This window comes from Falco punctatus, assembly GCF_963210335.1.
Source record: "Falco punctatus genome assembly, chromosome: 1".
NCBI lineage: Eukaryota > Metazoa > Chordata > Aves > Falconiformes > Falconidae > Falco > Falco punctatus.
Window position 1 is genome coordinate 124,271,044 of NC_137580.1, and position 23,884 is coordinate 124,294,927.

The 23,884-nt window shown below is 42.9% G+C and overlaps 1 protein-coding gene across 4 annotated transcripts in view; it reads left to right on the top strand.

The window, feature by feature from the left end:
* CEP112 (centrosomal protein 112) overlaps nt 1–23,884 on the top strand; it is a 175,826-nt gene that overhangs the window by 143,164 nt on the left and 8,778 nt on the right. For all 4 annotated transcript variants that reach the window (XM_080388260.1, XM_080388261.1, XM_080388262.1 and 1 more), the window contains one exon: nt 14,790–14,879. In XM_080388260.1, coding sequence (XP_080244386.1) covers nt 14,790–14,879 — 90 coding nt within the window. The remainder of the gene's footprint in view (nt 1–14,789; nt 14,880–23,884) is intronic.

Here is a 23,884-nt window from a genome sequence, read left to right on the forward strand (position 1 = left end):
AAATGAGCTTCTTGGCAATATCCCCTTCAAAGCTGCCAGATAACAGAGGACTGGAAGAGCGATAAAGCAGAGATTCGTCAAGCACAAGAACTTACTCCTCTGACACAGCCACTTTTTGACTCCTACTGTTACTAAAACTGTCTCTATTTTTAGTTCAAGCTTTCACGGCACTGAAGTCAGTAACTTCAATTAAGTCAGTATGTTAATAAATACAAAACCAAATCCTTCAGGACTGCTGCATGTTCCTATAGGAATCTGATCCCTGATAAAACACAAGCAGTTACCTGCAGTACTGGTGAAGGTACCTGTTGGAACTGCCTTCACCAGCCTGGTCAACCAAGAGACCCAGAATTTATACTTTTAGAGTTGACTGTCTCCTGCATTTGGCACCTCAAGACAAATATATCCTCAGTGAAAATCCCAGATTGCCAATTATGAAGAATTAATTAAGATCTGCTGAAGTTCAAAGCAGAAAGGCCAGTTCCTCGCAGGTCAGGGCAGCTCTTTTCACGGTTCCTGCTTTGCCTCCAGGAGCAGCTCATCTCCAGAACCTGTTTATTTTTCTGCCAGGACTGTTGGCAGGTGAATAGAGTCACATCAGATCACCTCATGAGTATTTTTATGCTGGAAACCTATGCCCTGAACATGCCATTTTCCTGGCCCAGCACGACATGAGATGATGGGTTCAAACCTGTCTGTGTTGGCCGTAGAAGACAAAACACGTGATGCACCGTTCCATTCCCTCTCGCAGATCTGCCGTAGAGTCACAGCTCGGGTTGGCGCTGGGATTTGCTCTCCTGCAGGTCAGACCACGGCGAAGGAATAACGCTTCTGCCTGGGGAGGAAGGAGAGCACCGCTTCGTCGCGTCCTGAAAACAAATCAGATCGTTTGTGAAACAAAAATGAGCGAATGCAAGTTCTTCTAGAACCAGACGAGGAGAAAACAAAACGGTCCCTTTTCCTGAGAAGGAGTTAGTTAGGACATGTCAAGGCTGCATGCAGCTGTGCCATGGCTTAGGACAGCGCAGCACTCGTGCAGTTGCCAGATGGGCAGCAGTGCTAGCCCAGGGTTCACCCAGGCTCCTGCCAGCTGCTGTCTTGGGTGCAACGCTTTAGTTTCAGTAGAAGGTTGTACTACCCCTCTGTCTTAGAACTGTTGGAAAGACATTTAAATCCCGAAGTGCTGGAACGTTTCCCTTTGCATTTTCTGCTCAGGGACTGCCATGGGTGAGCTTGGCCTTTTTATTCCAGTCGCCAGCGTGACTCCTGTCTCACCTAGTGTCCACCCTTCCACCCCCAGGATCCAGCCTGGAGGAGGCACGGGATGAGGATGTGCTTACTCGGGGAGGGACGATGCCCCCGCGCCAGGACCCCCGGGCACTCTCCGTGCCGCCGCTCTCTGCCAAGCGTGTTACATAAGAGGGTGAAAGTACAAACGGGAGAAAACTAAAACATGAAAAGTGAGTCGGTTTGCTTACTGAGAAGCTTGGGAGAGGCAGAATGAAACTGTATAAATAAAAATTCCGGCTACCAAATGTCAGATACCCGCAGGGACACCTGCACAATTGGACCAAGCCAGAACTCCGCGGGCAGTGCAAAGGAGAAATCTAAGACGTGCATTGGCTCTCTCTGGCTTCAGAAAAAAACATTGCTTTTCTTGATAGGGCTATGTTTAAATTCCTTGGAGTTTTTATTCCTATTGTTAATATCGTTCATATCCTTTACAGCTTTGCACTTGTAACTCAGCAAGGCAAGCGAGCGATTACCAAAGGCTGTGTAGCAACTTGAATCCCATCAGGGGACGGTAACGTCCCGCATACCTGGAAACACCTTTGACCACAGCTGTGCTCTGAGCTCCAAGGAGGAACTCATACCTCATGTCCTGTTTTCTTCCTCCTACCGGAATAACACATCACTTCTGCTGACGTTGGTGTAAATCCAAAAAGCAAGGAGGGCACAGGACACCGTGAAGTACCTGTGTTGTGGTGTAACCCCAGCTGGCAGCTGAGCCCCCGCGGCCGCTCGCTCTCTGCGCCCCGGTGGGATGGGGGACGGAGTCGGATGGGTGAAGGGAGAGCGCTCGTGGCTTGGGGTAAAGGCAGTTTAATAGGTGAGGCGAAACCCGCGCCTGCGAGCCCAGCAAGACGTGGAATGCGTCACCGCTCCGTGGGCAGGCGGGTGCTCAGCCGTGGCCAGGACAGCCGGGCTCCAGGCGCGTCACTGCTACTGGGAGGACAAACGCCATCACTCCGAGTGTCCCCCCTTCTCCTTCCCCCAGCTGTGTGCCGTATGTGACGCCGTATGGCCTGGGCTCTCCCTCGGGACAGCTGTCCCGGCTGTGTCCCCCCACCTCCTTGTGCCCCCGCCTGCTGGCTGCTGGGGGGGCTGAGGGGCAGGGACGACCTGGACTCTGTGCACACGCTGCTCAGCAATAATAAAACCGTCTCCATCGTATCAACACCGTTTTCAGCACAAATCCAAAACATCGCCTGTACCAGCTACTGTGAAGAAGATTAACTCTGTCGCAGCCAACCCCGGCACAGACTGATGGGCAAAGGATGCAGTAAGGTCTTTGTTGTCGCTGTTAACATTTACCCTTACCTTAACTGTTTACATACTGATTTTTCCTTTCTGCTGTCCTCTACCAGGTCTCCCCTCCATCATGAACCATATGGAAATGTACATTTGCAAGTAGAGTTTGGCATTGCTGTGGGCTCTGTTGCTAGCACCTGTCTCTAATAACCCAGCCGTGGTGGTGCACGTGGGAAGGCTGGTGTCCCTTCTCTCCCCCTGCCTTGCCGTTTGCAAAACCTCCCTCTGCAGAGGACAAGCTTATTGTGCTTCCTTACCAGATCCTGAAACTAGATCAAGATTTTTGCAACTTTAACAATGCTGGAATTCCTAGATCTTTCACACTGCACCATATATTGGTTTTCCTGCAGTTTATGTCCATTGGTGATAAGTTTTGAGTGTGGAAAGCTCTGCTCTTTGTGCTGCGCAGGTCTAACAAGAGATGTTAGTATGTAGCTGCACAAATGAGAAACCGGTGGTGCTTTAGAACTTGATCTGTTTTCTGTTATTTTTAATGCTTTTGCATTTTAAAAATGTCATCCATATAAGAATATTTGGAACTACTTACATAACAAAAAAAAAAAGAGAGAAAATGAAAAGAGCCTGCCTTCCTTTTAGATGTGCCAAACAGGTTTGGCATGATCGAGCATTCCTCAGCCAGTCGAACTCTTGTAGCATTTTCTACCTGCACAGAAACATCCTCGCCAAGTCTTTCAGAAACCCGAAGACACCAGTTGGGTTCTTTTTCTTGGTCAGAGCATTTTGGACAATGACTGAAGCGTATTGTGGCTATGCAGATTTGACCCTTGTCATTCAAAAGCTGCAAGTCCTGTAGAAGAAACTGCAAAGATTGTTTTGGCTCAAGGAGAATGGAAGTGGCTGTGCTGCGTCAAACTGGGGTCCATCTGTCTGTCTTCTGGGATGTGGTGTCCAGGAAGGAGTAGGAGAGCAGGCTGAAGGTTTAGGGACATTTCCTCAATATACTTTTCCATTCTCCAGCAAGATAACGGTTAAGGGAGTTGCTGTCTGTATGTAATAGCCTTTGATGGCTGTTTGTTCTGTGGATCTGCACAGCTGCTCCTTGAGTCCTTGTGTCCATAGCACTCACAATGGTCTGAGGCAAAATACTCCCTACCGTACAATTTCTGGGCTCGGTGTACCTTTTGCAAGTATGACTGCCTTGTTGTGACCCTGTGGGAGTTCCTTAGGAGGAAAAGCAGAGGGATATCTTGGGGATGCTCGTTAGGCTCACAGGTAACTCAATGAAAACTTTAGGTCCTCTCCTGTGTGCATTTCCACGTAACACTTTTCTGCCGCAGCAGAAAGATCTGCCAACTGAACTAGCACAGTCTTTCAGCCATCAGCTCAAAACTGGGTCAAAAAAGACTTAACAAAAAAAAAAAAAAATCAAAACTCCATTGAAATCAGATCTGCTTTGTCACAACTGTGATAAGAGCTCTTGACATTCCATGAAAACTATATCTAAGACACAGCAATAGCTTTGGCAAGTGTTTTCCCCCCTCTCATCCTCTTCCTAGTTTGCCTGTATATAAACTACACCTAATTTATTACCTGTATTGGTGAAATTATCAGGGGCAGAAGATCAGCTGTAGGGTGTTTGTTTCCAGTGCAGCCGGGCGGTTGCCTGTTGCAGTGATGCTTGTAACAGCAGGGACTCCTGTCTGACCTTCCCAGGGCTGGCTTGGAGGGCACAGACCTGCTGGAAGGTTGCAGATCAAAATTGTCCACTATGCATCGGTCCTCAGAGGTGCAGCAAGAGTCACTCGAGTGGTTTAAATGATTGCTTTTAAGGGAAGTGCAAGCAATAAATTTAAACTAGGCAAATTCTTAAGTTTTTTATTGATGATGCCAGTTCAACAAAAAAGGTTATGCTAGAGCTGAAGAAATAAGGTGGTGAGTCCTCCCAGAAATTAGTTATGCAGCAATTAGAGTAAAATGTTTTGAAGAAAAATCTAGCAGAAATATTTAAATAGGTTATGGGGCCTGGTACTGGTCTTTGCTACATGTGTATTTGTCTACCTAAAATATTCTGTACTATAATTCTAGAGCTCTAAAACGGAAGGAAAGACTTCTGAAGAAGCTGAAATAGATCTTACCCATGTCTAATTTTGGAAAAAAAACTGAACTTAAAGGATTTTAGAAATGTTTAGAACCATTGGCATTATGACAACAAGTATCTCTGTCATAACGTCATATGATTAACTAGATCAGAAACATTCTGGGATGTTCTGATCAGTTATGTTAATGCGTCTTTTAAAAAGTATAAATCTAACGCTCTATAAAATAGATACTTGAAAAACAGTTTTCCTTTTCCTCAGGCTAGTGAGATTAGAGTTTCATAATCTGTTTGACCAGCTGCAGAGGACGTTCTTTTTCATTTTTTCTTTTTAAGTAAATGAGCTTCATCTCAACATGATTAAAAAAAAAAATCAAGCTTCAAAAATGCACAATTTTTGCACATACTGTTAAATAGCAGTGATTGTGTTGTCATGTCTTGTTGCAAATGTAATTGGGTTGGAGGTCATTAAAGACTCTGAATAAAAGAATTTCCAAGTTTCTGAGTGTGCATCCTCCCCTGTCAAGAATCTTCCCATTTTTGGCTTGCAGACATAATTTTTGAAGATACTACTTTGCTACCTCTCACATCTTACATGTATCGAGTGTGCAGGCACTGTTGAGTCAAGCTCACTCTTGTTTGGTTCAAAAAGCAGGGGCTTGCTATGCAAGTTAATATTGTCGATTAAGGATACTTTGAAAGGTGTAAAGCCATGATTAGATTCCTTTGTGTGTGTGTGTAAGAGAATATGTGTTATGTCATGGGAGAATTCCAGCAATACTGGGCAGTCTGCTAGTTCAGTGCACAAAGTAGTTTTTCTTTTGTTCTTACTGGGAATCAGATTAGCCTGTTGATTGGAAATACCTTTCATATTTACTTTTTAAAAGAGCATAGCTAAATAAGATGCTTTGTAAAGGCTGTTAAAAATGTTTCTATTTCCAGGTCTTCATGCATCTGTGGCTAGGAGTGCATTTTAAGGAGGTGTTTGTAGAGAACAGGGGTCTACTGGAACCTCTGCTCTGTCTCCAGGTGTAAAGTTTCCGAACACCCACTTAAAGTGGCAGTTTGGTGATAAACTTAGCTGGGAATTAAGCCCCCGGTAGTGAGAAGGTTGCCTTGTTCAGCAAGTGATTGATAAATATGCTTTATCATGAGTCAGGCGTTCTCTACGTTATTGCAGGAAATTCTGCTCGAGCCCCTGATGTTTGTGTTTTGCAGAGCTGTTGGTAAGAATACAGCAAGCAGCAGAACCAGATGTTTTACCAGGTAATTTGTATTCACAATAGCAGTTTTTCACTAGCACAGCGTATCCGTTGATGTGACGTTTTAGAGATTCTTACGACATAGCATCAAAAATTCAAGAAGTTGTCTGAAAACATTGAAACCAACATCAGGTCTTCACAGGAAACCTGCTCCAAGGATGGCAGACTCCTTGCCATTCCCTTTGATTGCAAAGTGTTTAATAAAAAGCAAATTAGGAAATGAAAATTGTCTCATGGATCAATCAGGCGCAGCAGTTACGCCTGTTCAGCATTATCTGTCAGACTTTAACCTGATTGGGAGTGTTTTATTTTCTGAAATAGTCTCAAAATCAGACTGAAAGGTTGACTTAAAAAATACCTGATGGATTTTGCGTGTGCTCTGAGGCTGATAACAAACTCTGCAGTTCAAGTTTTAATAACTAGAGGGGAGCTAAGAAACTTCAAAAGGTTTGTGATAAATGTTTTTGACAATGCGTCAGCTGAACATTAGGCAGAATCTTGGTAAATCCTCTCATAAGTGGTTTAAAATGGAGTTCTGAACTTTTCCTTCCTAAGTGTATGCTTAAGATGTCATGGTATCTTCGGGTTTAAAAGATTCATTTTATCTGGTGTATGTGAACTGCTGGTGTTCCTGTCTACACCTCTGAGAGCGAAAGGGGGAAAGAGTTCAGCCGTTGTCTCCTTTCGGCAACCTCTGCCCCTGCTCTTGACCATGAAACTGGTGGAGGCTGAAAAAAAAAAAAAAAAAAAAAGCTGGTTTTAAAGCATACTAACAAAATACTCCAGGTAAACATTATAGTAAATCTCCCGAGCTGACAAGCTTTCCGAATGGCTTCGTCACGACAACCCTAAAATGTCCTGGCAATAGAGAAGGCGATGACGGCGCGTTGGGGTTTGGGGTTCCTTGAGGAAAGCAGGTGAGGGCAGGTTTATGGCTGCTCTTGGGACCTTGCCTCCCCCGCCCTCTCCCATCACCCCAGCCGCTAAAAACAAAGCAAAACCAACTCATTCCTTGGCTCCCCCTGAAAAAGATGCCTAACTTTACGATGTACGCTGCTGTTTTCTTTCCATTTTTATCTTTGCAGGATTTGCTCTGCCTTGTGACGTCCTTTGCATTTCAAAAGAATTGAGTTTATAGTGCCATGCGGTGCAGCCCTGACTCAGCAAAAGGCTTAGGCTCCAGCCTAATTTTAAGCCTTTGAATAGCTCTGCTGTTCCTATCAAGGTGTTTTAGGGATATATGGCTAAAGACTTTGCAGAAAAATGGCCCTAAGACTTTGGTCAGCTCAACTAGATATTTACAGAAAACACTGAAAGCACACCAGTATTTTTTGTAGGAACAAATCGGGAGAAAATACGTGTGTTGACAATCCTAACAGCGCTCGGGGGAGCTCCCAAAGACACCGATCCAGATGATGTCTGATGTGAAAGTGTGAGACTGCTCAGGGACTAATGCGGGTGATCCACTCAGGAGCCAAAGTGTGTAACACGCTGCTCATCAGTGTCTTGCCTGTGCATTGCGAAAAATGAAAATAGCATATCATTAGAGCCTTCCACCTGGAAAAGTGTTTGCCTATATGTTTCTTTTACATTAAGTGACCTACTTTAAGAATTTTTCACTACTACTAGAAAGACTTGATTCTGTTCTTTGAGTCAAATTATTCCCTTGCCTTCCTGAACCCCTTGCTTTCTTCCTTTGGGGGAAGAAATTGTTATACTTCACAATGGCATCTCCTACTGGCAAATCTCAGAAGCAGTATGGACTGGTGCAAAAAGGAGCTGCTTGACTTGAGTGAATGCGCAAAGCCCACGGCTTGGGGGGTTGCAAGATCTCTGCTCCCATTTTGACATGTCAGCAAAGTGGGCCAGGCTTTCAAATGTGCCCAGTACAGGAGTTCAGATTATTCCAAGTGGGGGCTGATGAATTCTGTGCCTTTGAAAATTGCCCCTTTTATCTAATTCATGACCAAAGAAACGTGGGGGGGGGGGTTCATAATGATAGCAGAAAATGGGCAACCATCTCTTTTAGGGTCACATTTAAAAAGGTCTTACCATTTGCATTTTCATTCCATGTTGTAATTCATGTTCACTCTTCATGAAATAATGTTTAGTGGTTAAAATTATATATTAGGCACGAAGATTCCCAGATCTGCCCTTCTGTCATTGCCTGGTAGGACACCGTGCAGGCTGGTCTTTGCAGGACTTCTCCTCCCCACCACCCCACCACCCCCCTACATTGTTGTTAGCAACTGCACCCAGGTAATGGGATTGAACTGGTGGTGAAAGGCTAGGAGGTCAATGAATGGAAGGAAAGTGGTAGAGGGATGTAAAATATCGCTTGAGGTGTTTTAATTTCTGTTCCTGAGAAGCAATAATGCATACATTTTCTGTACAGTCATAATAGTAATTGTAATGTTACCTATAGGATGGAAGAATAATTTGTGTTATTAAACACCGTGACTGTTTTCAGTATAAAATAATAGATTTTCTTTTCTGTTGCAGTAATGTTGGCCCCTGCATATAGGTTGTGGAAAACTTTGTTTGCAAAAACAAAGCTATTGTTTTAACAAAAACCACAGAAATTTTGCCTTTCATATTGAATCAGTAGCATAATGAGTAGTGGAGCAATAGTTCAACATCAAAGGAGACTTCTTGGATATATAGTGTGTTGCAACAACAGCGAAAAAGTTCCCACCAGAAAGGAATTTGCCATATGTGAACAGCAAACATATGTATTAGGTTAAAACCATAAGATTTCCTTTGCTTTGCACCGAAAACAAGAGAGAACTTAAGTCCAGAGGTTTTCAAACAGTTGTGTGCTGGAATGCAGCACGGAGAGCGAGCAGTGTCCGACGTTCAGAGCGATGTCAGCGGACAAAAGCGCTGTGAACACCCAAAAACCATTGAGGAAACACCATCAGTTTGGCTCCAACATCAGCAAAGCGCACTTGTTTTGCTCTGACTCATGGCATTACATCAGAGATCTTCATAGATCTATTTGCCCAATTTATTTATAGTAGTAATAAACCCAAAGTTACTTATCTCCATAAAATGTTATAGCAAAAATAATGATTACTTTAAAAAATTGTGAGGTTAATTTTGATGGGGTACTTGGCCCGCTCTCTTTGAATGGAGTTGCATTTGACTCTGAATTGTGAGACCACCTAGTCCAGAGGAGAAGGTTTTGTCCAGATGGCCCATACTTCCAGCTTCATGGAGAGGTAAAGCTACTCAGGATGGAGCATTTTAATGACAAAATGTTAAAGCATCTCCTTATGTATTTCTGGAAGAAAATTTGCTTTCGTTTTTGTAAAGATTCGCATGGCTTTTTGTTAAGGTTCCAGAGCTAGGTTTTCTTCTCGTGAATGGGGAGGGAAAACACAGCAGTGGATGTAATTTGAATTTAGAAGGCACTTGAAGAGGGGCCTGTATTCAGAATTATTGTTGGCACACGCGTTAAGGATGTAAAGTGGGAAGCCTTCTTCTGTGGACGTTAGTAAGGAGATAATTAAAACTACAGTAGGTAATTATGGTAGCTTTTATTACTGCATCTTTCATTAACTAATTATATTAATTTGGTAATGTTTGAAAAATTCTTTGAAGATGAAAAGTGCTAACTATTACTACCTCTGGTTGTAGTATTACTCTGCGCTGGTCATAAATATCAAGGTCTTTTCTTGATACAGGTGCACATCCACGTGTGCAGAGCTGCTGGCACCGCTGAGAAAAATTGCATATGTGTATCAACAAAAGACTCTGCCATGATCTGGCATAATCTGCTCAGGATCAGCAGTGGCTTTCCTGCTGACGCTTTTTGTTTCAAAGTGAAAATATAATGGTATTTAACCTTTTTTAGAAGATTTTCCTTTCCTTATAAGTGTCACTTATTTATTCAAGCCTCGGTGCCAGAGAGGCAAATCACGGTGATCCCAGACCTGCCGCTGATGTGATGGGAGCAGGGTTCAAGCTCCATCTACTCTCACGAACACACCAAAAGTAGGGAATTACTTCAGGGTGAAGAAGCAAAACATCACACCTTTGTAAGTTCAGTATCTGCACAGTAACACTCAATACCAAGTAATTGAAATTAATAATTTTTTCTGTCTATGTAATTCTTCCAGAACTGAATTTTCTTTCAGGGAATCCAACACTTCTTTTTTTAAAACATCCTGTGGTTAAAGGATAATCAAATCAGTTTTCATATATTAAAGACTAAATCCTTCATATATTCCCGTTCCATACTTGTTCATGTGATTCTTAGAACTCTTTCTCTTCCCAGCTTTTAGTTGATTTAGGTTAAGCCCTGTAACTAATGCCAAAAATGTATTCCTGCCCTGAAAAGGGATTTTGTAACGCTGGCATCATACCTTTTTGTCTCTCTATGGCACCTTGTCAAAACTATCTGCTTTACAAGTTGGGTTGTTGTTTTTTTTTTGAAAGGAAAACTTTTTTGCAGCCTGAGCCTGGCACCCAGAAGCCAGGCTGGATTCCTCCAGTCTCGTGCATCATCCCAGCATCTCCGTGAGCCACGCAAGCCAAACTTGGCGCCAATTCCATCTGGGCTACTCTGTCATCTCAAAAATGCTCCAGGAGCAGAGCTGGGTTCAAAATGAACTTTGTTAAACATTTTGCTGGTGATAATTGAGCCACAATAGAATAACAGGAGAAAACCCCTGCGCCTACCCAGAGATGCAGCTCAGATGTTCCCTTCTCCTCTCGTACCAGCCGGTGCCCAAAGGTTTTGTGTGTCACAGGGGCAGCACCGACTCGCCCACCAGCTCCCCTTCAGGTCCCAAAATCTGACCGTAATATTTCACTGGCATGTTCTCAAAGCCATTGCTTTTCTCTTCCATCCTTCTCATGTCTCTCAATCTTCTATGCGACCAAAACATTTCCAATATGATTTAGGATCCTTTCTGTTTTTATAAGTAAATCAAATGAATGTTCCTTTTATACAGCTGTAATTCACCCACATTGTTGCAGTAGAGCTTATTATCTCATTTACATTTTTAAGACCTTTTCAAGGTGTAGGATATCTGGGCTGGAAAGCAAAACGTTTCATTTCTTTGTTCTCAGGCCAACACAAAGCACTTCCAAGGTCAGGTATGGTGTAGACGTTCAACAGCAAACATGTTTACATGGCATTTGAAAGCCGGTTTAACAGATAAAAAACAAAACCAACCTGTCTTTGTAACAGTGATGCAAGTCAACTTAGCAAAGCTGAGGGATAGGGATTAATTCTGTACCTGGAAAATTTTAACTAAATAAGTTAGGTTTTGTTTTCCATTTAGGGAAAAAAGGCTCTGCACTTAAAAATTGGTCTGTTTATATATATATATATATATATATATATATATATATATATATATATAAAATCCCTTTTTATTCATCTCAGCAGTTATTAAACATAAGCTCTATTACTCTTTGGGCAAAATCTGACACTTTGAAGGTGTAGAATAAAACCTGCATTTCTAAACAAAACCAAACAAACCCCCATTGTTTAATTTTACAAAAGAGGTGCTCTGTGGTGTACCTGGGGTAAATCCTCTGCTGTTTTTTAAAGAGTATTCCATGTGATAAAAGCTTCTCTGTCAGATACAGAAAAAGATTTTTGGGACCTGGGTGGCTTCAGAAGCAGCTATCAGCACGCAGGCTCTGGCCACCGCGTGTGAAGCTTTTTGACAATAGAGAGAATTTTCAGTGTGATCTTCAAAAGGGAGCATTATTCATGACATCCATCATGATTCCGTCTAGAAAATTAAAATCATAGGCAACAAACTTGCTTACATCTAATTATTATTTTCAGAGCTAATCATATGCAGGAATCTACAGCAACCATGAGATTTTGATGGGGGTTTTTTGGTTGGAGATTTTTTTTTGGCATGGCTTTGATCAAATACTGATCTTTTGGTTTTACTTTTTTTGTCTTTATGCTGATAGGAAAGCTGAAATCCCCAAATGAACATTAACTACTCATGGATCATCCTTTATACACAAAACTAGATTCTACAAAGGGACTGCTATGCAACACAGCAATAGTCCAGGAGTGGTGAGGTTAGAGGTGTGCACGACTGAGCAGAGTTAAGTCTTTTTTTCTGCCATCCCAATGCAAAATGTACCAACAGCCAGTTCTGATGTGATTGGCAACGTCTGTAAACTCATACAGTATGTTCTGGTTTGGGCAATCGGGGAATGGATAATTATAAGACTTGATAGTTTGCTACACTTGTATGCTGTCGTAAAAATACCTGATTTCTAAATTGTACTCGTTAAAGATATTGCTCTCATAATGAAACAAAATACACGCGCTCCATGCTGGCAAGCACTGTCTAGAGTAGGTGGACCTAACGAAGACTGTGTTACCTGAATTTCCCATGTTAAATTACTTTAGGATGCATTGCGAACTCTCAGGTTTAAAGAAACCTCTCATTTTATGCTCTGCAAAATACGTTTGTCTGCTGTAAGGAAAGTAAAAATGGAGAATTTAAGGAAGGGGACAGGAGCGCACAATTCCCTGCCTTGCCGGTGTGTGTTGTCCTCTTCACCAGGAACAATTTGAGGTCCTGGTTTGTATTCATTACTTGCAGGTTGGTGTGATGGCGTGTGATATAAATCTGCTCTCGGGGACATATATATCTACATATTCATTTGTACATACACGTTATCTCTTGACCGACCATCTTCAGAGTCCTGTGAAAGAGCCAGACGTGCTCTGGAGCACCAGCAGGGAGTGTGGGTCGGACGGCTGACGAGCAGCGAGCTCCCTCCCGACGGAGTTTTCACCGTGCCAAGCTGTTTGGGCTGTGTGAGCTGGTCATGTGGGAACAGCAGGAGAAGACAGGTCATATTTAGTATTTTATCCAGTTCTGTGCCCTGTGCATGGTCCTGAGAGTCATCCTGTACCAGTTCTGTCTGGACTCCTTGGAGTTACGGCAGGACTTAAGTCAAATTCACTGGGGCTTTGGTGATCCATGGAAGGGCCCTGCTCCTTACAGCATTCCTACATGGCATGTCTGATCCTTTCAGCTGTTAAATCAAGCTGTGCTTGTTTGTGTTTTACCTTACAAAACTAGATGTACAAAAAGAAAACAAAAAGCCTCCAATTCACACATACATTTCATTATATTAATGCAAATTCCTGGCGCTGCAAGACTTGTTGAGTATTGAAGACCGGTTCTACACTCAAAGCCTGGATTTCAACATTTCTCAGAAGCGGTGATAGCATAAAAGTCCCTGGGCAGATCTGAAGTTCATGCTTGGGTCTGGTAACATTTTTTGGCATCAGAACATGTAATAGTTTTATAGCTATAAGACTTGAAAGTTAATGCCTGGCATCACTTCAAAACAACATGCAAGATCTATCATAAGTAGTCCTCTTATCTTATCTCAATAGCAGTTTTATCCCGTAAATTATTTGAGTACAGTATTTCAGTGCTGTGGAAAAGAGCAAGGGGGTTTTCTTCTGTTAAATCTTTGCACTGCAAGTACTTTTAATGGTCCTGGTTTATACAGGGGTGTCCTACTAGGAGGAAGCCAATGTTAACCATGTTGCACGTTCTGCGAAGTGCACTAAGAGGCAGTGGACTCGCCGGTCCCTCCTTCCAAGGGCGCTCTGCAGAAGGTCTCGGAGCAGCTCAGCTTTTTAAAAAGCAACACTGGAGGCACCTTCTGTGCCATTTATAGCGTATCTCCAGCGTGAGTCCCTCCCTGGGTCCACTCCTGACTCTGCACCATGCTTCTCAGCTAGTGGGGAGCAGTGCCCTGGTTTCCTGGCATACAAAAGATAACTCAAAATATTCCCTTTCTGCTTCCACAGCCGCCTCTGTGTTGATGTCAATCTAACATCCACATTGTGCACTTTGCTTCAAGTCAGCACTTGCAGTTAACAATGCCTTTATTCAAGCTGACAACGTAACTAAGCTTTTAGTAAATGTGTAAGTAAATGTTAAGTGTGTATTCAAACATTCAACAATGACTAGGAAACTTTAAAAAAAAATAATCTTTGAAACTCTGTATTGTTTGTTTGGTGTGTATCTGTTAGAAATAACATAGACTATCAGTTCCTTGGGGCATGACTGTTCTTTTGTTAAGCGTATAACAAAAAGATCAAGGCTCTGAGGGACTGCCATAATAAAAATAAATATATAAGAAGAACAATGATGACAAAATAAATTTGTCAATGCGTTTTTACGAGCTTGGTTTAGAAGTGATTATTTCTGAACTAAATAAAGACTGGATAGTTGTGGTAAAGTGACATGATCATAATATTCCTTTTATTTATTGCCATTTATACTTCATTTGTAGATCACATGCTAGACTTTGCTGCAGGGCAGGAGGGGAGCCCCTCGTCTCAGCGAGCATCCCGTTTCAATAATATGGAATACATTTTCACTGCAAATTCCAGACAAGGTTTTCCAGTGAGAGGATTATTCCTCTGGCTTAAAGGAAAAGTTATTGGTACACTGCAGAAGCGTTCCTAGGAAGCACAAATAAGATGATAACAAAAACCTGAGGCATTTGCAATTGCAAATGCAAATGCAGTTGTTGCAATTGCAACATTTCCATTTCCCTTCCAACCTTTGAGGGTATTTACTGCATTTTTTGTATGAATAATTGTAGCCTGTGATAAGATAGAACTCCTAAGATCTAACTACTCCTGTTCAAGCAATGGTCTTACCCGTGCAGAATAACTTTCCTCCATAAAGGTGGCCAAACTGGGTCTTAGCAGCTATCACGTGTGGCTGGAAGCATCTGCAGCTGAAGAGCTGGGCTGATACTGCACTGTTTTCTTAATCAGCTCATTGAAAGACATGACCTGTAAGTTTTTCTGCCATCCTGCGTTTCTCACCTGTGTTTTGCATCCCTTGGTATTGTTTCAGGTCTTACAAGATGAAGTGGAGAGTTACCGCCTTCAGGCACGGGCTGCAGAGAAGAAGCTGCAGCGCAGGGAGCTGGAGACCCATGAGCAGGTACCGGGCACCGTCCCCCCTCTCCTTTCCCCTTGGGCGAGGAGGTTCGAGGTTTAAAAATAATACCTTGCTTGAAAGCAAAAGCACATATTTCCCTGAAAATTCTTCAGCTAGCTTTCTTTTCTCTTTTTTTGGGGTAATAAAAGAGAATTAAACTGTCTGAACCCTACAGGCAAATACTTATCTCATGCTCTCTATTTCAAGTTGGTATTTCGGCTATTCTAGCTGTTAAATGATGCATTTATTTTGAACTGGCTGTACTGTTTAATAGAGATTTCTGAGACTATTCTAACCTGTTGTTTAATGGCTTGTACAAGGAGAATTATAATGGGACACTAACTGAGCTAAAAATAATCTTTCTTCCTGATCTTATGCATTCATTGTCCTAGCATGTTGTCTGTAAACAGTTCCATATGATTAATAGCGCTAAAATTATTCTGGACACTTTCAGCGAAATCAGAGTTCCAGTGTGCTTCAGGCAACATGGTGTGTGTAGTTTACAGGCTGGTGTTGAAATGGAAAGTCAATGATCTGCGTTCAACCCTGATTAAATTGAAGTAGTCAGGAAAATGTACAGGTGGTGGATATCTGAATCACACACAAGTTCACAGATTTCTAACACAAATCAGTTTTTGCAGCATTTGAGAACTTTATTTCGTGCAGAGTAAGAAGTATCTATAACATATATCCTATATAAAGCTTTTATAAATCTATAACTGCAGGAATAGTAGGTTGGGGTGGTTTCAGGAGAATAATCATCATGAATTTTAAATATTTTTTCCCCAGTTTTTGTCATCCTTCTTGCACACGGGAACCCTCGTTTGCCCTTGGTGTTTACGTTCCCGTATTTCCCCTCGGGAGAGACGGTGCTCAGCTCTCCTCCCCCTCTGCCTCCCAAATCCAGGTGCCGGGCCAGGGTCACCCTTAGCTGCAGTGCTTGCAGCGTCGGAGGAATTTGGTGCAATGAGCGAGTTGGCTACAAGCCTTGCATTTTGGCTTCAAAGGGTCTCCTGGGGAAGAAGAAGGAAAATCAGCTCTTTGGTGCATGGTTGTCCCTCCCAGGGAACAGCACTGCCCTGCACGCTGTGAGATCCTCTTCCAAATCTCTTTTCTTTAATCTCTGACATGGCCATTTTGCTTTTTTTCTGACCCATTTTAAGAGAGGATCCAGGAAAAGAAACAAAAAATGACTTGTGAAATGCTTCATTGGAGGGCTAGACATGCAGATGCCAGGGGATGGTCCCTTCTTTCTGCCTTCCAGATTTTCTCTTAGATGAGCGTCGGGTCCAAACCAACCCACAGGGCTTCCCTGATTAATCCATTAAACTAAAGCAGGACCAGCTCAGCTGGGAATGGCCCGTTGCCCGGTATAAATAGAACAGAAATGTTATTTAAATGACATTGCACCATCCAGCTTAGAGCTTTTCCTACAAAGCAGGAATATGTTGCAGACTTAGGGAGGGCTCATGTCGGAGTGCATCGGTGGGCTTCTTTCTGCCGTTCATCCGCTGGGACTCTGAAGAAGCTGGAGCTGTGGAAGATCTTTGCCTTTAGGTGGCTTTGGTCTATTTTGCAGATAAACATGTTGAAGGTTGTTAGTGTGTCTTCTCTGTGACTGGTTACTTCATTAGTTACACTTATCTCTCCAGAAGAAAAATGCAAAAGTGACAGCTCTGACATATTTCCAGTTCTTTTCTCTTGGCCAGGCTACCTGTAAGCATGTTCGTCAAGCATTAGCAGTAGCGAACAACTCGTCAGTCGATCAGAGAGTTGAAATATTTAAGGCAATAGCTTAGAGCTTGCTTTCTCCTTTCACCAAATATTGTCTGAATTGGAATTGCACACAACACCAAGATTTGCACTGGCGCTGTTACAAAGGCCACTTTTCTGTGCTCTTACATGTCTATAAATAAGGAAGAGAGAGGGTTAAACAGCTTCTGTTTTTCATTAAAAGGAAAAATCTTGTGTTTTGATTCTATAACAACAACAAACAAATGAATGAGACATGAAAAAACATTTTGTTGTGCTTTTAATTAAAAATAAAAAGCTGTTTCTCGTTATGGCTTGTTGGGTGGTATCTTAGTGCTCCATGTTTGTCTTTTTTTTCAGTGCAAAGTCCTTACAGCTCTTGAGTCTGTAAGTGACTGACAGATCCATGAAGCTTAACTCTTTGTTACAATAACCCTGTGGTGATCGCACAGACTTAACCTTTTTTTATTCTAATTATCCAGAAAGACAAACTATCCTATAAATAAGGGGGGAAGATAGACTGGCAGGAGGCTGGGGGCAAGCCCTGAGCTGTCGAGAGGCGAGCATGGCACTGCGCTTGAAGATGAGCTGTTGTTTTTGCGGAGCTTTTTCATGCCAATACTTCATGTTCCTGTATGAACGGGTGTTTACTCCTGTTTACTTGTTCAGTCCTCTTTACAGGGGAAGTAGATACAATCACGTAGTACCTGCGGTGCTCCATCAGTGGTGCAGTAAGGCAGCGTTCTCTGAATGATGAATTCCAATGTCAAAAGTGCCTGGGAGCTGTTCCCACTTGGGCTAACCTAAATGGTTTTAGCTTTTCCATAAAGGTTGTCCTGTCTCTCCTAAGCATGGTTTGCTAGGACAACAGTCCATGTGTTCAGCGATGCTACACTTCGAGTCTCAGAACTGTTATCAGCTTTCTTCATCTCAAAATGCTGGATGTTTCCTTCAGAAATTAGGTGGCCACCTTCTTAAGACGTATGTAATTGTATTCATGGGAAGTGGCAAACTAGCAGTAAATAAAATGATGGATAATATGTATTTATTTTATATATATTATACAACTAAATATTTATATGTGTGTACATATATATATTTTTTTATATTTTATATATATATATATATATGGGGGTTTGCTATATAGTCCCAAGGCAATTAAAGCAGGCTGGGAAGGTTCCTAGGACAGTGGGATGTGTCCAAACCTTTTCCTTGCAAAGCAGTGCTGACGTTTCCTACATCTGGGTACTATGTAATTCCAGGAGCTGGCCTCCTGTCACCTAATCCCATTTAACTGATGTTCCTGTATCACATACTCTTGTAGTGTATCGCTTGGTTGTCTCTGACACGTGCCTGGATCTAATGGAAGACAAGATTTCTGATAGAACGATCTTTCATTCTACTAAAAATGTTTCTCTTTCTTGAGTCATATGGCTTTGTGCAGTTGTCAGTCATAGTTAAAAAAATCTAATTCTAAATACAACAGACTTTACGTCCTGTGAATGAGTAATTGAAAATGACGCATAGCACTGAGGGCTTGAGCATGTGCCTTAATGTATCCAGGAATTTCGGCATGTGCAACAAATTTTGCTGAATTGGGGCTTGTATAAAAATTAATGGTAGTGATCTTCTTGCTTTATTACCAAGATTTCTTTAGAATACCTCATTTCATTTCAAATTCCTCTTTTAAGGTTGATCACCCCAACTCGGTATACCAAAAAGCTCCAAGAATCTGTCAAGAATTACATGCAAGAATTTTTTCATTTTAAAAAAAAAAAGAAAAACCCAAAACCAACAACTGTTCTTTTCATTCCATGTTCTAATGTTTTTAACTGTAGGGGTAGACTGAGTATGATGTAAAATTTCTGACTGGGAGTAATAGAGGGAAAATGTTCCTCATGTTTGCAAGCAACTGAAGTAGCAACACTGTAGATACTGAAACCTCAGGAATAGTCCTCCAGCAGTCAAGTCACAAATAGAGTCTTAAAAGAGAGAGATCTCTGAAGACAGAAAATCAATTATATTCAATCCATGTATATTACTGAGGAAATGAAGGCGAATACCAATGTAGATTTCCAGCCCTTTAATTTCTTTTTTCTCAAATAGATTATAAAAAAGGGAGAGAAGAGTTATCTGAATAAGGATGTTGTAGAAGTATTTGGAATAAAATGGAATGGCTTAGTTTAAGTGGATTTCACTCATGTTCAAATGAAAACAGGAGTGATAATTGTAAAAGAGCTGTGATTCAAAAGTATTCAGCCCGTTTTCATTGGTAATGTGTATTATTCTGACTCGCTTGTTTTTTTAAGGCTGCTAGATACTTACCCCGTTCAGCTTAACTTACTGTTTCCATGCCAACTAAATATATTTGTTCTCAGATGAATGCCGTGATGCATCGTTCTGCAATTTTAGTTGCTGTGTAGCAGCAGTAGAAGAGAACTCCTAACACTTGCCACCCCTTCTGCTTGATGGGAACAGGGCTGCTGCCTGCGGAGCTGCGAGCAAAGGACCTGGCTCCAGGGTAGGGGTCCCGGGTGGTTCTTAACATAGGGATGGCTGGAAGACTTGAGGCATGTCGTCCCTTTAGCTTAGGGGGTTTGGTCCATATTTCTTTTCAGATTCCTTTCTAAAGGTATCACGGAGTTTTAAATGCAATCGGATAAATTCACAGCAAGTCTCTGCCCTCACCTCCATCGTCCTGCCCTGCTGTATGTGCTCAGGAGAAATCACGTGGAGGCAGTGGAGCTGCCTCCATCTGGAGGTGGGTGGACCACGGTTTGGTGCGAGCCCCAGCTCTCCCCGTGGCAGGGCTGCTAGCCCAGGCGCCTCAGCTGACTGCAGAAGCTGCTGGGGCCCCTGCCTTGAATTCCCACACGTTCTCAAAGGGTTGTCTTTCTCAGAACATGGTAGAGTCATCTAAAATCAGTCTAATAAGCTCTACCTTCTGCATTGAAAAATGAAAGGTAGCTCCGTGGCCAGCTGACGATGTAGGCAGCGGGTGCTTTGCAGAGCCGACGAGCACTTTGGAAACTGAGAAACAAACAGCACGCACTGGAGGCAGTGATGAAATTCTGCCATTTGCTCTGGTTGCTTCAACCCACGTCACTGAAACGCTTCCAGAATTTTCCTCCAGAGACCCATTTCTGCTCCCACAGAAATGGCAAGCTTCGTCCAGATTGGAACGATCTGAACCGCAGGAGGGATTCGGGGAGCAGGCGATGGAGCCGGGCTCAGCAGCCTCTGCGGCCACGCAGAAGAGAGTGAGGGGCTGAAAGAAGTTTCCACTGTGACTTTCAAGAACAGCGACACTAGATATCGTCACGTTAAAGGAGTTCCTGCCGTTTCTGTACGCGGCCAGCACGGAGCAGGAGGGGATGTATTTGGAGAGCGAGTGTTCTGCAGCTCGGCGTGGCCGAGGAGGGTCCTTCTGCCCACCCTGTGCTCTGCCAGCGCCCCGTGCCCTGGGGTCAGGAGGGTTCTGCGTCCTTCAGCTGTTTTCCTCCCATAAAACATTCCCTGTTTGTCTGTATATTGTGAAAAACGTAGGGGACAAACAGGCAGAGAGGGGTCGCTCCCCGCAGGCTGCCACCTGCAAAGCTGCCGGCACAGTGTCTGCAGGCAGCACCACGGAAGATTTCTTTCCTCACTAATTATGGTAAACAAGTCTGAAGTTTAAAACGTTTTTATTGATGTTGGAGAGCCACATCCAAGCAGTGGAGGATCTGGTGTGAGCGGGAGCACGCTGGCCAGGCTGTTCGGCATGCGCGGACCAGAACATCCATTTCTTAGTTGCTCGTTTTTCAGACGCCCCGATGGAGGCTGATGGGGAAGAATCGGACTGATTCCCACTATATCCCTGTACAGGACCTTTCATGGATACGGGTGCCCCTACAGGTGTGTGGCCGTGTTGGCTTAGGTACCGTAAGATGAGTACTGACATGATTTGGAGCCCAATTCTACCACTTCTACGTTAGCTCGTGTCTACCAGACATGCAGTTCCATTGCTGTATTAATTGATCACTTTGATACAAAAGCACCCCCCAATTTTTAATGAAGACTGAGATTGCTAGAACAAATCATGCTTTTGCATTTGACTTATTTTACATTTTGTATAGCATTTTCTTTGGAGGCCTGCTATGAAAGGAATGCAGAATTAAATTGAATATGGTAAATGATACTGTATAGCACGGAGTTTCAGATTAGCAGGAGATAGAAGCTGAGATTCAAGCACAGAAAAACAGATTTGCAGGTGGGATTTGAAAGGAGCTGGAAATCAATGGAGTTGAAAGTTCCCAGGAGCTCCATATGGCAGGAACTGCGGGAGAGAAGGCTCTCACCAACTGTGCAACTGTCAAAGGGAAAAGAGGTAGATGATGATGATGTACGTGTGGAAGTCAACGATCAAGTGTTAGCTGTGGTAATCAGACACAACCGGAAAACACACAAATGTATGCCCACTTTATAGAAGGGAATGAATTATTGGAACGAAGTGGCCAGCTGGAGAAAGACTTTAAAACAGAAACAACTACAGAACAAATAGTTAAAAGGAAAAAGAGTGTTTTTACCAAAAAGGAATAGAAGCATATGCTGGCATGCAGGAATTAGAGAGTGTTTTAAAATGTCAGTTTTCTAGCGCTTCTGTTAAGACAATAGGAGTGACTGAGAAAGAGAACTTTCTTTTAGGAGAGCAGTACATCATTTTAGAGCATCTGTGGTTTGCTTGCATATTACCAATTAAGCGAATTTTGTTCTTTCAGAAGGGTTTAAAGTGGGACTACAAAGGGCAACAATGCTGGTATTTAATGCAGGGAATTAAAAAAAAAAAAAAAAAGAAGAAGAAACGGGAATGCGTGGAGGAGCCAGCTGGATGGCAGAAGAGCACAGGCACCTCACCTCCGGTGTGGGCTCAATTAGTGAACTGTCCCATTCATTTTTTTCTAGGTGACGAGGTGCCTGGCCGGGGCTAAAAAGGACTGGAAAAGACCAACTTTGTGCTGATCTTGAATATCATTTAAATTCTAAAGTATTATTTTGTTTGCCATTTAATCAGTGCCCAATGCCCCCCATCAGAAGCCCATGTGGGGTGCGCAGCCGTGGCAGCCTGCGCTGCCCACCCCCACCCATGCCCAAGAGCAGACTTTTACCCCACCCTGATGCTTCCAAAACCTAACGGCGGCCGCTTTTCCAGTTGAGATGCTGATTAGATTTTTCTTCCTGAAAAAGAAGGAAATGGTGATAGCTAAAGTAGTTTCTGATGATTATCTACAAAGGTTTGCTTGTTCGCACAGCCAGTGTGAAGATAGGGAGCCGCATCCTGCACACTGCTGAGTGTTGGCAGCTCTGGCTGTCGTTCGTGGGCGCTCAGCACCTCCATGCATCAGGCACTGAAACCTTGACTTGCTGAACCGCCCCAAGATGGAAAGGATTATATGAAAGGTAACACATGCTGGAATGGAAAACTGAAATACATAAATACCTTCCGGTGGTGGTGTCAAAAATGCTTATAGCTTTATTTCAGCCTTAATTATCTTGCTGGCGTATTGGGAATTGGCGGAGCCGGCAATGAGCACCCTGTGTCCCAGCTTTGGCCCCTGGTGCCTGGGCTGGTTCAGGTTTTGTTGCTGCTGCTCAGGGGGGTGACCCGTATCCCCGAGCCCCCGTTGCCCGGCGGAGGGCAGGACCCTCCTGGTGCAGCCTGGCCACTCCGGCCGATGAAGGGACAGCGTTGACAAGAGCTGGAGGAAATAGTGCTCAAGGACAAAGATGGCATCTGTGATGAGTCATGTGGAAGGAGGGGGAAAGAAGTCGGGGATCCTCCAGATCCCAGCTGGAACAATAGCAGAGCCCTGGGGAGGGGGAGGCTGAGAGAACAGCGCGGATTTTCTAGCCACAACATTCCTGGTTGTTGTATGGTGTTGACAGTGAAAGCTTTTATTCCTCTCCAGCTCGCGTAATCCCAAGAATGCTGCTCTTGCCATATGTAGCCCACTGGTGGTTTTTTTTTAAAAAAAAAAAAAAAAAGCTTTGCCTCCCTTCCCTTCCTCTGCAGCTATGAATTATATAGACTCACATTGCTGAACTACAGAGGATTTTCCAGGTGGGAGATCTTGGTTAAGAAAAAGATATCAAAATACAAGCCACTGAAGTAATAAGGCTTCTTGGATGCAGGTTGGAAAATAAAAAAAAAAAAAAGAGTAGAAAGCTCAGTGCTCGGCGAGCAGCTCAGCATAACTGGAGGTCCCTGGGGGTCAGTAAAACAACAAGGCAAAAATGTTTTGGACGCTGCGATGGTTTACTAGCTAAAGACAGGAAAACAAGGAGGACGGCTATGCCACCAATTTATGTTTTATTGAAACTGTCAGAACAGAGGAGGTTCTCCAGCAGGATTTTCTCAGTGGAGAAAAACATGGTGTACACTTGACAAAATAACTTGCTCAGCTGATCTTGCTTGGTGACTGTTTTCCACTGAGCCAAATTCATGCAATTTATAGCGTTCATTATTTTTTTCTAAAGAGGTTGAGAACATTTGTATCAAATTGCATTCTGTTTCTCTGTAAATCCGGAAGAACCGTATTTCAACATACATTGCACAGTAAGAATAGAAATTCCCACTGCCTGGAATAAGAGAGGATGTGGACTAAAAAGCAGTGGATATTGTTCTTCACTGGAAAGATGGATACATCGTTTGATTCATCATCTCAAAATGGTTTGATATGCTTTGAAGCTCCAGTTAAATATTCTATTACAACAGAAACCTGAGACATCTGAAATTTAAGGAAATTGCAGATTTTGGTAGATGTGGCTCCTCGGTCACAGCCGATGGAGGAGTGGGCCGCAGGGGCTCTAGTAGCACTTTTGCAGGAGTAGGAGTTTAGGAGCTCTGAGAAGCAAAGGTGGAGTCACTGCAGTTAGGGAGGACACAAGCAAGCAGTGATTAATCATTACTTTGACATTCTTTGGGTTGTTTGCTTTTTTGTTGATTGGGTTGTCTTTTTTAATTGGGATGGCATTGCAGTAATTTGTCCTTCGCTTGCCCCTTTGAAAGTGCTTTCAGAAAATTAATTCAGCAATCTTCACATCACCTGAATGAAGTTGACCTGTGCATCATCATCATCATCATCATCATCATTATTATTATTATTATCCTCATTTAGAAGGATGACACTTTAGTCTGAAATTATTTGCCTAAGGCTGAAGGAGTTATTTTTACCTTTTTTACCCTAACCTGTCTTCAGGTTTATTGCAGCAGATCTTTC